The sequence below is a fragment of the Sinocyclocheilus rhinocerous genome, unplaced genomic scaffold (genome assembly GCF_001515625.1).
Source record: "Sinocyclocheilus rhinocerous isolate Xijiao unplaced genomic scaffold, SAMN03320098_v1.1 scaffold616, whole genome shotgun sequence".
NCBI lineage: Eukaryota > Metazoa > Chordata > Actinopteri > Cypriniformes > Cyprinidae > Sinocyclocheilus > Sinocyclocheilus rhinocerous.
Genome location: NW_015631496.1, coordinates 922,084 through 935,515, shown reverse-complemented (window position 1 = coordinate 935,515; position 13,432 = coordinate 922,084). Strand labels below are relative to the sequence as shown.

Here is a 13,432-nt window from a genome sequence, read left to right as displayed (position 1 = left end):
AGTCGTATTAAAAATATGTTATGGCATGACACCCATATCTGTTACTTAAGTAAACAGGTTTTTATATATAGTTAATAGACTACATTATTAGGCTACTTTGACCATTGCCTACTATCAACTAGCATAATCTATAAAGGTGAGAATCGAGATATTTAATGATATAGTTAATGCATTTGTGAATGTTTCGAATAAAAAGGAAAAAATAAATAAAACATGAGTGCTATTTTGGCTGCTGTGTGTCACATGACGACCCCCCCCCAAAAATCTTGACCCCCAAAACCCATTTCTAGGTGTGTACTATGATCCCAACTGCAACAAGGATGACGTCAACCATGCAGTTCTAGCTGTTGGCTACGGAGCCACACCGAAAGTCAAAAAGTACTGGATTGTGAAGAACAGGTAAGGAAAATATGCTGGAAGCATTGTTAAAATACTAAATAAATTATTTAATTTAAATAAAAACATAATGATTAAAATGAACAATTAATGAAAATGTTAATGAATGTTAATTAAAAAAGTACATGTAAGTTAAAAAAAACATTAATAAATAAATAAATAAATAAATTTCCATGTTGTCATATTCAGCATGTAATAGTGTAAAATTCTCCTAATCCATTTGTTTTTTTGTTTCTGTTCTTGAAGTTGGGGTGAAGATTGGGGGAAGAAGGGGTACGTCCTGATGGCTCGTAACCGTAACAATGCATGTGGCATTGCCAGCCTGGCCAGTTTCCCTGTCATGTGAGAGCTGGAAGTAGGGAGCACACATGCGACCAAACTTGTCTGCTGCTGACCAATAACAAAAGGGACTCAATCAGTATCAGTGTGCTCAGAGGCGTCATGCCCATTCAAAGTGATTTTTAAGCCAAGTGGATTTTGAATGCAGCTTCCAAAAGACAAAAAATAGCCAAATAATATTTTCTATATTTGATACAATCACACCAGCATGATTAAATCGTTCAGCACGTCATATCAGCTTCTAAAATTCAAATCTGCGTTCGCTGGCTGGTGCTGAGCCAGAGACATACGCGTTTTTACAGCATAACCAATCACACACGATGCTGTTGAGCTTATGAATGCTGGCTGCTGTGTGTCACATGACGACCCCCCCAACTCATGCCCCCTCAAAAATAATGAGTGCATGACGCCCCTGAGTGTGCTCCAGCATTAAATAATGATTGAGGAAACACTCTCTAAAAGATGCAGTTGATTTGAATACCACAAGGTTAAGTGTATTTTCCTCTTGGGTCTTAGATGTCTCGTTCTTAATCCTATCAATTTGTGCAGTTGAAACTGTTTTGTGCAATATTTGAAATTCATAAGGGAAATGTTGATATTGTGTATACAGTCTGAGTCTGTTAAACATTTTTTTTATTCCCTTGGTGGGATCTGATCTTTGAAACACTTGTTTTATGATGTTTTGATTATATAGATTACCAAGGTTTTTTTTGTGGCAATATTAAATAAAATGTTTAATTTTGAGTACATCATATTTGTGTAAAAGTATCTTAATATAATTTTCATAAATGTTTTACTTAAGTGAGGCTCAATCATATGTTTATCACACTAACACAGTTAGTACAAGTCAATATCACACCTCTGTACAGAAACATTATATATAATAAATGACATTCAGAGAATAAAATATCAATGCCAAACCACCTTTATTTCAACTTGTCCTTAAACCATGGTATCTGTACGACGTACCGGTGGGTATGAAGACTTAGTTTTAGTTGTGTTGAGGTGGAAGAGAAAGCATCAGAGCCTTTATTTTGGGAAGCTGAAACCAAGAGAAGTCAAAAAAAGAAACAACATACTGAACTAAAAACTGGGCTGGGCTGTTTAAACAAAAGTCATGACAGTTATGTGTTCAGTGGTATGAAATCATATGACCATAACTGAACCACTTCCCCATTCCCCAGATGAATGACCCAGCTTTACCCTTTTTTTCTTGTATCTTGTACCCATATCTTCACATTCAATAACTGCCAATTAAAATCTCTGAACTTTGACTTCAAAATTGCACTCACAAACAAACAAACAACTTTACCTTCTTGTAATTGCAAATTTATGTCTTACAAATGCAAATGTCAAGTGCTGATAAAAATTGAACTGATTTGTTATATATTTTATTACATTTGTGATGTACAAATAACAAGAAAGTACACTGCAAATGTAAACATATGTAAAAAGAAACAAAGTAGTAATTGTGAGAAATAATTACAAAATGACACAATTACAAAATTGAAGATGATGAATAGAAACTTCAGCAATGCATTCATTAGCCACTATTAGTGCTAAAAGGATGCCTGGTACAAATTACATAAAAAAAATATATATATTTCACATTTATTTTATTTCACATTTTTCCAACAGTAATTCAGTCACAGTTAAGTATACAATTTCACATGTGCTGTGCCAGTGCCTCATTTTTGAGTGTCAGGCCTCTAGGCTTCTTTGCTCGAGACTTCTGGATGTCAGAGGCATTAATTGACATTTATCGATTAAATAAGAATTTATTTCAGAAAGCTTTGCATGGTGTGAAATGTAACATGACTATTTTAAATGGTCAGTGCTGAACACCACTTTCGGTTCTGCATGTTTGTTTGTGTACTTTCTGAATGATTGAAAGCTGTAGGCCAATAAATGTTCCACAGAGCTTTTGTTCCAAAATATAACCACAGACCACATCAGTGTGACATGAACTGATGGATGTTCTGGAAACAGCATATTCAGAATCCACAAAATTCTCTTTTCTGAGAGACAAAAGATAATTATCATTTATCACTCAGCATGACCTGTAAGTTCTAATATTAACTAGGAATTCCCCTAATCGGCACACATTTAATCATTTTAAATGCAGCTATATTATTTCAGTCAAAATCAGCACCAGGTCAGCACAAATATTTGTCAAATCATGATGATGACTCATTTTATAAGTGAACAGCAAATGCTTCATGAATGGAAAAAATTAGGTCATGCTACCAATTGTTCCAGTTCCGCAGTGGTTACATGGCCTTTATAACTTTTGCCCAGTGGTAAGAAATGTAATTCTAAGCACAACATGTTCATTTAGGACCTAAACCTTGTGGCATATACACTCTCAAAGCCAGATACCAGGCCAGCAGGTGTTTTATATGTCATGTGCTTGCGTGCTTGAGTAGTGTTTAACCACATGATTTCCTCTCTTTCTGTTTCCTGTATACTTTCACATATCATGTAAAAAAATTGTAATTATGGGTGTAGGTCTCAACTACCACATTGTTATCAAGTATTATATATTTTTGTCTAAAATGTATAATATGTAGTCTAAAATGAAAAATAGTTACTGTGTATCGCTTGAGGAATATCTTCCTCCGGTGTTTAATATAAGTTCCGCTAGATGGCGACCCAAACACAAGATATGAGAAAGGACGTAGACAAGCAACGTTCTTGTTTCCGATCCGTGTGAAACTCAGAACCTAGTGCCTAGACAGCTTATTGAAATGGAGGTGTATTTCCACTAAATTATGTTTTATTAACAAGGTTCGGGAGGAGCGCGTCAGATACTTGGCCTAATTAACACAGGCGAAGCGCACTCAAGTTAATCAACACCATGTTATAAATACAGCTGACTTATAAATACATCCTCTTTTTTTATCGAACAATATCAATTTACAAAACTAGGCTATAATTAATCAAAGCCTCGCACACATTTTTAGGTTACTGCAATTTGCCATGTATCTTACTATTGCATATAATTATTTTTAATATTAATAATAGTATATTTATTTTTATATTTTATCATTTGATTAATTGACATATTTAATAATAAATACTTATATTCTTGAACTATTGTATTAATCAGAACATTACATGGTATGATTTTATTACATTAATTAGCCTACATTTTAGTTTTTAATTAAATGTTTATATTTGATTACATTAAATATAGGCTAAATATTTTTTTCAAAGACATCTGTGCCATATCACAATCAGCAGAGATTAGCACGTGATGGAACAAAATAAAAGCAGGAACCAGGAACCTAAGACGTTCATCATCATCATCTCCTCTACAGACCACCAGAAGTGCAGCTTAAAAAGAGTGCACAGGTGAGACGAGACGAGACACGTTTTTGTTTTGTTGTTGTTCACTTTTATGTGTTTAATCTTTTGTCTTCTATGTCGGGTTTTCCTCCCCAAAAGTTTCTCTTTCGGTTTTAATTAAGGTGGTGACTGGTTTTATGAGAACATTTCCTCAAAGCGATTTAAAATGTTTCCAGTGTTTTATTACTTGTCTGTAGTAACTTTGGGTTTAAAGTGGGGGAAAAAAAAAAAAAAAAAAACTTTTGTCGTGTGTATGTATCGTGGAAAGAAGGATCCGGTGAAGTCGATCACACACCAGTGTTAGTTTAATTTCCGTTTCTTCCTTATTATGGCCAGTGTGTTCTCTTGTTTGGTTTGAGTGGTCAGCCTTTGAAATTGCCATTTTGCCTCATTAATCTATCTGGTTAAAACTCATTTTTACCGTTTTTAGGATTAAAATTGGGCTTGTAAAACTACCCGAGATATAATGGCCTACTTCATGCCATGATACAGGAAGAATCAGGCAATTGCTCTGGTTTACATAAGTACAGCGCATTTTGGGGAGTCTGTAAATACTTAATGTCTGGATTTAAGAAGTCTTATCACTTATTGGATTTCCTCAACCAGTTTTACAACATTTGGATTTGAACATTTTTAACTTCCTTTTTGGTCTACTTCTGTTCCTTAATTTTACTCAGAATTTGTTTCCTTTTATAGAAAAATCAGACTTACCATGTGGTTCATTCAATAAATATGAACATTTATTAAAAAAAAAAAAAAACTATAGATTGGTACAGAAGGAAATGCGTTCATACTTTGGCTGATTTAGTTGTGATGTTTAGGCCAGCTGTGAACATAATGCAATGAGAATAAATTGGCAGACAAAATACTGATGTTTGAATACATGATGTCAGTAACTGACGGGTGTTTTGCTCTTGTCAGGCCATGATGCTCGGGAGCTTGCTGTTTGCCGTGTGTTGTAGTGCAGCACTGGCCCATTTCAACACCAATCTAGACCAGCACTGGGAGTTGTGGAAGAAGACACATAACAAGTTTTACTCCAGTAAGGTGAGACTGAATTTCACAAGCCTCTTTAAGATCCAAAAGCTAATCTTTCATGTACTTAAGGATTCATTTTCATAATGCTGTTTTGATTGTGTTTTTGTGATGCTAGAATGGTTTCATTATAGTTTGAAGTGGTGTTGATGCTGTCCATGTATTGAAATGTCTGTCTTTGCGCTTGAAGTATTTACAAAGGATATCCGTAATAAATGCAGTGATGGCAGTCTCACAACAACATGTCACATGTGTGATCCCTATAATGTGACTGTTGTTTGTTGCAGGTTGAAGAAATGGGCAGGAGGGAGTTGTGGGAGAGAAACATTCAACTTATCATCCTTCACAACCTGGAGGCCTCCATGGGCCTGCATTCATATGACCTGGGCATGAACCACATGGGTGACATGGTGTGTGTGGTTTTTCGTTCATGGTTATCTGCATGCAGTAGCTTCCAGTTTGCACAAGTTCCAGTTTTGCTTCTGGCATGCAATGCTGCTTTATTTTCATAGTTCTCTGGTACGCCCTTTAATTAGTCTATTTTCAACAAGCTCTGTAGCATAGACCATTTCACCTACAGTCACCAACATTTATACACGCATAGATCATATTAGCCTGAACAACTGTGCTGACAGTAAGTGCTCTGCCCAACAGGAACTAAGCTATTTTGGGTTATTTTAAAAACGCATGATCTGAAATTTTATATACACATCCTGGGTTTTTCATGCAATTACCACCAAACTCGGTCAACATTATCTCAGGACATTGAGAATGAGAGATGAAGGCTGTAATACTAAGGTTGTCCACTGGTCATAGAAAAAGGATTATGCTTCAAAGATTTATCCTGTTTCTATCAATCATAATGGCAAATACATGGCATCAGTTGATGATCTGTACTCTACTGTCAATATAGTTTTATATAATTGTTTTTAATGATCTATAAGCATTATTATAGATCATTAAAAGTTTTGTATATCATTCCTTTTGTGTGTTTGTTTCGCACTCTTGATGTTCTAGAGTAATCCTTTCGTTGCTGTAACACTAACAACCAGACTGTAAGAGGGTTAAGTACTCGTGCCCACTTTGCACTGTTCTTCTGAAGCCACTGGGGTTTTGGCCCGTCATTGCTACTTGCGGCTATATTTTTAATTTTCTTTACTAAAAACATTTAGCTTTTTATTTGATACATTTTATAATTGGTATCTATAAATTTATGCAGCTATAACGTAACTTCATCCTGACCTTATTTTCCTATTTGTGTCACGTTGATTCACAGACTACAGAGGAGATCCTGCAATCATTCGCCATGACTCGTGTCCCTCCTAACTATAAGAGGCAAACAGCGACTTTTGTGAGCTCTTCTGGGGCTCCTGTTCCAGACTCTCTAGACTGGAGAGAGAAGGGATATGTCTCCAGTGTGAAGATGCAGGTGTGAATGTACTCTGTTTGACACTATGCTAACTTGTATCCACTTAGCTGTTTACCAAAGTAAAATGGCTTGGTTGTTTCAGATGTTGCCCTTGTGAATTGACCACATTCTCTGTCAGAAAACGTGGCTTTTTTTTTTTTTTTTTTTTTTAATTTCACTTCCTTCATTTTGTTTGTCCAGTCAGTGTTTGAGGGAGTTTACTTCCCCTTTCCTGTAACTTCCTCTGATTTGGAAATTCAGAAACCAGCAACTAAAATCTGATTGGTCAAAATGCTGTTTCTGCAGCTTCACAAGCTATTAAGTTCTTGTGTATCCTGTTTTAGTAGTTTTATCATACTTCTCTCTCTGCTGTCAGGGTGCATGTGGTTCGTGTTGGGCGTTCAGCTCTGTTGGGGCTCTTGAAGGTCAGCTGATGAAGGCCACAGGAAAGCTGGTCGACCTCAGTCCTCAGAATCTGGTGGACTGTTCCTCCAGTTACGGCAACAAGGGCTGCAATGGCGGTTTTATGAGTTCTGCCTTCCAGTATGTTATTGATAATGGAGGAATAGACTCTGAGTCATCTTACCCTTATGAAGGAGTGGTAAGTTGTGTGTGAGGGTCTGTGTGAATAAAACTTGCACGTCAAGTAATTACATGGGGAAATTAAGCGCACAATTATTTGGCGTCATATTAGAAGTGACCAGGCCTGTTACCACAAAATCTGGGCCATACCAATTTAGAGCATTTTCTCTACGTTGCTAAATGTAAATTTATTTTTTTCCCTCAAAACTGTAATCCATTATAATTATGGGTCTAATGCATAATCTAATAAATAAATGTGTCATGCAGCAAGGGCAGTGCAGATACAATCCATCCCAGCATGCCGCAAACTGCACCAAGTACCATTTCGTTCGTCAGGGAGATGAGGAGGCCCTGAAGCAGGCTTTGGCCAATGTCGGGCCCATTTCAGTGGCCATTGATGCCACCCGCCCTCAGTTTATCTTGTATCACAGTGGTGAGCATTTCTTTCATGTTGCGTTTCTATCAGACTGATTACCAGATCTCAAATGTTTGTAATAAGGGCTTGTAAGTGCTTTTTTTTTTTTTTTTTTTAAATACCGTTCTCACATCTGTCAACCACAGGAGTTTACAATGACCCAACCTGTACAAAAAGGGTAAACCATGCAGTGCTGGCTGTGGGATACGGTGCGATTGCTGGACAGGACTTTTGGCTGGTCAAAAACAGGTACAATCAGAACAATTGTTAAGATTTGTGATCATAAATTGACTTGGTATGATTTTGATTTTTGAAGTGTACCCCCCTCAAAGGTTTGTAAAAGCAGAACTTCTGTGACGAACAAAACATCGAGGTGACAAAACAAATGCTGATGGTTTTGTTCTACTTTAACAGTTGGGGTACCCATTTTGGAGATGGTGGCTACATCCGTATAGCCAGAAACCAGAACAACATGTGTGGCATCGCCTCGTATGCCTGCTTTCCAGTTATGTAACTGCAACACTGAGTTGTATGGACATTTCAAAATAAGAAATTCACTGTTTTATGGTCTAATTTCTTTAATGTAAATGCATGTTCTGTGGTTTTACATTTTGTTATCTTTTAAAAATGTCTAAATGTGTTTTTATGAATCTTACAAAATAAATATTAATTTTTAAATCTGTTTGGTTTGAAACTTAAGAGGAAATGTATGCTATTTAGGTATGTTTGCAAAAATAACTAAGGTAACATGAGGGGTAACTGTGTCTACATTTTTGCATAAATGTGGACAATGCCATCCACCTACCTCGTCCCACCAGAAGAGAAGCCACCGTGTCATGGTAGGACGACGCAAAAGTATCGCACACTGGAAGCCTGTATTCACAAGCTCAAGTTCAAAGCGGCATTCCAAAATGGTCTATAAAAATAGTCACCATAACACGCATAATATATATATTTTTTTTTTTGTGTATGTGATTTCAAAATATTATATGGAAACATGTTATCCCCTTTTTCTGTAAATCTTAAAAAAAAAAAATTACCCAAATCAAAAGATTTAAAGAAATTCGATTTTAGTAAAGACAGTGGAGCTAATGAGACACATTTTCTGATCCACAGCCTATCATGGTCACATCTGTAAAGGGAGAAAGATGTTCACCTTTGCAGAATGAGATTTTAGAGTAGGTAGTGAATTCCGATTGGCTGGTTTGATCCAACAATAATAATTTGGTTATTTTCAGTTTATTTATTTACTCATGTGACAGGGCAAAGCGACAAGACAGTTGTGTCATATGACAATATGCAGAGATTAGCACGTGATGGAACAAAATAAAAAAGCAAAGCAACCAGGAAATCGTTCATTATCGCTTCTACAGACGGCCAGAACTGCAGCTTCACGAGAGTGCACAGGTGAGAATAGACACATGAGGTTTTCTTTTTCTTTCCCCACATATATGTATTTAGTCTTTTTAATGAAAGTCTAGGTTTCCTCTCAAAAAGTTTCTCTTTCGGTTTAAATTAAGGTGGTGACCGCTTTTATGAGAACTTGTTCTCAAAGAGATTTGAAATGTTTTCAATTTGAGACGTTACATTTTTTTTTCCATTTTGACGTTTTTTTTGGTCTTGATATTTTCCCTAAAAAAAGTCTCTTTCTGTTTTAATGACTTTTTTTTTTTTTTTTTTAAGAGATTTGCAGTGATCGTACAGTGTGTATTGTCCAAAGCCCATGATTTTCTGAAGATTCACTCATGCTATAACATCAGATAGCCAACGTAGATTTTAATATAGATTCTTGCACTTTCTTCAATTTGCACTTTTCCAGTTTGTTTGCTTTTCGAAGCACAAATGCGTTCTGTGTGAACTGCTCGTTCGTTCAGCTCACTGCAGTTTTAAAGTCCTTGCTGTTTTGTTTAAAGTACCTGTTTTGTCCAGCTGGTGGGAGATGGGAGATATACAGTAGGCCTAGTCTAGTTAGTATGTGCGTGTATGTATTGTTTCAGAAGTCTCACACTGAAATAATCTCTTCATATTGTGACTGATGATTATCAGCCATCTGTCAACATAATGCAATGAGAATATATTAGAAAATAGTACTGATGTTTGAATGTGTGTCAGTAACTCTGACGGGCGTTTTGCTCTTGTCAGGCCATGATGCTCGGGAGCTTGCTGTTTGCCGTGTGTTGTAGCGCAGCACTGGCCCATTTCAACACAAATCTAGACCAGCACTGGGAGTTGTGGAAGAAGACACATAAGTTTTACTACTCCAGTAAGGTAAGAATATGAATTTCACAAGCATCTGTCAGATGATCCAAATCTGATCCTTTAGTCACATCTAGAATCTTTTCCCCCTCCAACTTGTTCAGTGAAGAATACAAACTCTTCCTTGATTCATGTCAAACTGGTAATGCTTGTTTCATGGGCTTATTTAAGAATTAATTTGTATTAATTTTAGACTTAAATATTTTTGTAATGCTTGGACAAGAGAGATGAGGCGGATCCAATTGCAGAGAAGGTGTATTTACTGAATAAAATTAAATCAAACATGGGTAAACCAGGAACACGAACAGTAGCAGAGCAGGAAACAGAACACGAGCATCTACCACAAACAAAGACAAATGACCTAGGACACAGATATATACAGAGGAGGATAACAAGGTAACCAGACACACCAGGAAATGCAATCAAGGGAACCAATGAAACATAAGGACTACAAGTTGACTACAACATAAGTACAACTAAAAACAGGAAGTAACATAAAAGTTTTAACAATATTATACAGAATGCAACACAGGGCATTAAGAATTAGTAATGAAAACTATTCCAATGAATGCACTATTGGTGGAATGCAATGAAATGCCATTAGATTGAAGACATACTAAACTACCTCTTTCTTATTGGTTACGACTGGAAGATGAGATAAACATTGTGATTACAAATTCTTGGGAATATGAAAAACATATAAGCAAAGGTTTTGGATGGAATATATGCATGTATAAGAAAGTTGAAGAATATGGAATAAATACATTTAAATTTATTTCAGCATATATCATAAGTATAATTCCACCATGGATATTCCCAGAACCTAACGTTGATTTGGATATGATTGAAAAGAAAAAGGAATGGTTAGAGAATGGAAATTACAATACTTGTACACTGAAAGAAAATGATACTAAATTTTTTTTAAGGTAAGTGGTTGCAAATAATTTATTTTAGCTACATTTAAATAAATTTTTTTTTGAAAGTTAGTCAACTAAATTTGTTTATTTAAATGTAGCTAAAATAAATTGATTGCATCCCCTTACCTTAAAAAAATTTAGTAAATTCAATTAATCATTTTTTTTTCAGTGTAGGTTGGTACGATGCATAAATAAAAACTGTTATGAATATTTACAGTTTACAGTGGGTGGAGGAAGCCAAACCAGACAGAGTTTTATTCAGACTCAGCAGCAGCATTACAGAATATGAATACCAACAAAACAACTAGAGATTACATTTGAATAGAAATATACACAGCACCACTAAACCTAAATAATTATGAATAGATGTTCAATTCTGTTGGATACCAGCACATATAGGAGTTCAAGGGGAAAAAATAGCTGACAAATTAGCGAAAAAGCATTAAATCTTAATGACAAAATAGATATTTCCCTTTGAAAAATGGAGGGAAACATTAATTAAAAGCAACATTGATAATCAATGGCAAAAGATTTGGGACTCAGATAATAAAGGAAAAAGAATTACAGCATTCAAAAAGTAAAGTTAAAACTATAAAAATAGAACAGTTTCTAGAACAGAAACAAGAATTCAGTTATACAAGACTACGGTTAGGACACACAAGACTTAATAATATATTATTTCTTATGAGTAAAGTGAACACAGATGAATGTGAGATTTGTAAATGCAAAGAAAATGTTGAGCATGGTCTATTAAACTGTCATCAAATTAGAAAGAAAATGGGATATTAAAGGTATTTTAGGTATAGATCATTCTTAAGTGGAAGCTGTTAAGGCATTAATTAATATTTTGCATGAAACTGGTCTTATTAGAAGAATTTAAGATGAGATCATTGAAGCCATGATTTTACACACTTCAATATAGTAGGTGACAGAATGCACCTTTAATGTTGGTCTGTAACTTGCCATAAAACTAACAAAACACAGATCAGGGATCGTGACCAGAGGCCTGTTTCATAAAACAAGTTTACCAAATAAGCCAGGCTTATTTCAGTTAGTCTGACTCATTGTGATTTAACATTACATTACATTACATTTAGTCATTTAGCAGACACTTTTATCCAAAGCGATTTACAAATGAGGACAATGGAAGCAATCAAAATCAACAAAAGAGCAATGATATGCAAGTGCTATAACAAGTCTCAGTTAGCTTAACGCAGTACACGTAGCAAGGGTTTTTTAAATAATATAATAAATAAAAAGAAAACCGATAGAATAGAAAAAGAATAGAGCAAGCTGGTGTTAGATGTATTTTTTGCTTTTGTAATAAATTAAATAAATTAAAAGAAAACAGATAGAATACAAAAAGATTAGAAAGCAAGTGTTAGTTTTTTTTTTTTTTTTTAAGAAAACAAGCAGCAAATGCCCTTCCGGGAGGGGGCGAAATGTCAGACTTTTGGACCTGTTTTGCACATCCCCAAGGTAGTCCTTCTTGTGTTTTGCCTTATTTGGTCATGTTCCTGTCCTCGTTTAGTTTGATTATGTTCCATTGATGTCACCTGTGTTCCCCTGATTGCCCTGTGTTTAAAAGTCCTAGTCTGTGCAGTCTGTCTCTGTCAGGTCTACTTGTTTCTACGTGTGTTTGCCCAACTCCTATTGTGGATTATCTCCTGAGTTTCCTTGATTAAAGACCGTTCTCATTTACTCGTGCCTCCTGCGTGCTTCCTCAACAGCGTAACGTAGTGATGGGAGAAATGAAGCTTTTCGAAGCATTGAATCAATTGAACCAATTGCTTCGAAAAATGATTCAATGTTTCGAAGCACTTGAAACCGCACATACTGGCGACCACCTGCTGGTGAAAATGTTGTAAAACATCGAAAACTCAGACCAACTTACAAAACAAACGGAAATGTGTTTTTTTTAGAAATACCATTTTTAATAAACACTTAAATACTATTAAATATTGGTGCTTGTTTTATGTGTTTTAAGTATATAAAACCCTTAACACACAATGAACTAAATTAATTATTTAATGAACTAATTGATTTATGTAATTATTTAATTAAGTGTTTTCATTAGAGCGGTCAATAAAAACCAGCAGGCAAGAGTAGTGTTATCAGTCAGGAGAAGGAGGTGGTTTTAATTCTATCGTAAGTTCATTTTGTAATTTTTAAGGCATAATGTGATTTGTAGGTTGAAAGTACTGCATGTTTTTACAAATTTTTTTTAAAACTATATAGCCATCTGTGTTAAAGGGAAGTTATCTTTTGTTTAACTCACAACATCTGGCCCTGAATTCTTTATTTTTATAGTAAAATTTCGCGGGATTTCATGTCACATGATTATCTGGGCAACCAGAAGTGGTTCATGGGTTCACTTTGAGATCAACACCCCCTAGTGGTGAACCATCGGAGTTTCGAAACGTTTCGAAACAGTATGACGTAATGAAGCTTCATTTGCTAAAATCATGTGACCTGGCCGGTTTGATACGCGCTCCGAAACACTGATTTGAAACAAAAGATTTACAAATGTTTAGAAGCTTCATGAAGCAGTGTTTTGAACGCGCCCAAGGACCATACGAGACTATTCCAGCTGCTAGCAAGCACCACCAGCTACCCGGACGACGGGCTCTGCTCATTCTATGACGCAAGCTTGAACACCGCGAGCGCCATCGTCCGAAGATGGTCCTCGAGAGGATTTCGTCGCCTTCGTGGAGTGGACTCTGGCGAGAAACGGGT

At 35.7% G+C, this 13,432-nt stretch overlaps 2 protein-coding genes across 2 annotated transcripts in view; both read left to right on the top strand.

Moving 5' to 3' along the window:
- Positions 1-4,007: 4,007 nt before the first annotated feature.
- Positions 4,008-8,133, top strand: LOC107741752 (cathepsin S-like). Its single transcript, XM_016554528.1, has 8 exons — positions 4,008-4,089; positions 5,005-5,130; positions 5,406-5,528; positions 6,395-6,547; positions 6,903-7,127; positions 7,376-7,541; positions 7,670-7,772; positions 7,938-8,133. Exons 2-8 carry the CDS (start codon positions 5,008-5,010, stop codon positions 8,035-8,037), a joined length of 993 nt encoding a protein of 330 aa, XP_016410014.1. The 5' UTR covers positions 4,008-4,089; positions 5,005-5,007; the 3' UTR covers positions 8,038-8,133.
- Positions 4,043-13,432, top strand: part of LOC107741774 (cathepsin S-like) — a 15,843-nt gene continuing 6,453 nt past the window's right edge. Inside the window, exons 1-2 of the mRNA XM_016554556.1 lie at positions 4,043-4,089; positions 9,666-9,786. Of these exons, the coding sequence (XP_016410042.1) occupies positions 9,669-9,786 (118 nt within the window). The 5' untranslated portion in view covers positions 4,043-4,089; positions 9,666-9,668. The remainder of the gene's footprint in view (positions 4,090-9,665; positions 9,787-13,432) is intronic.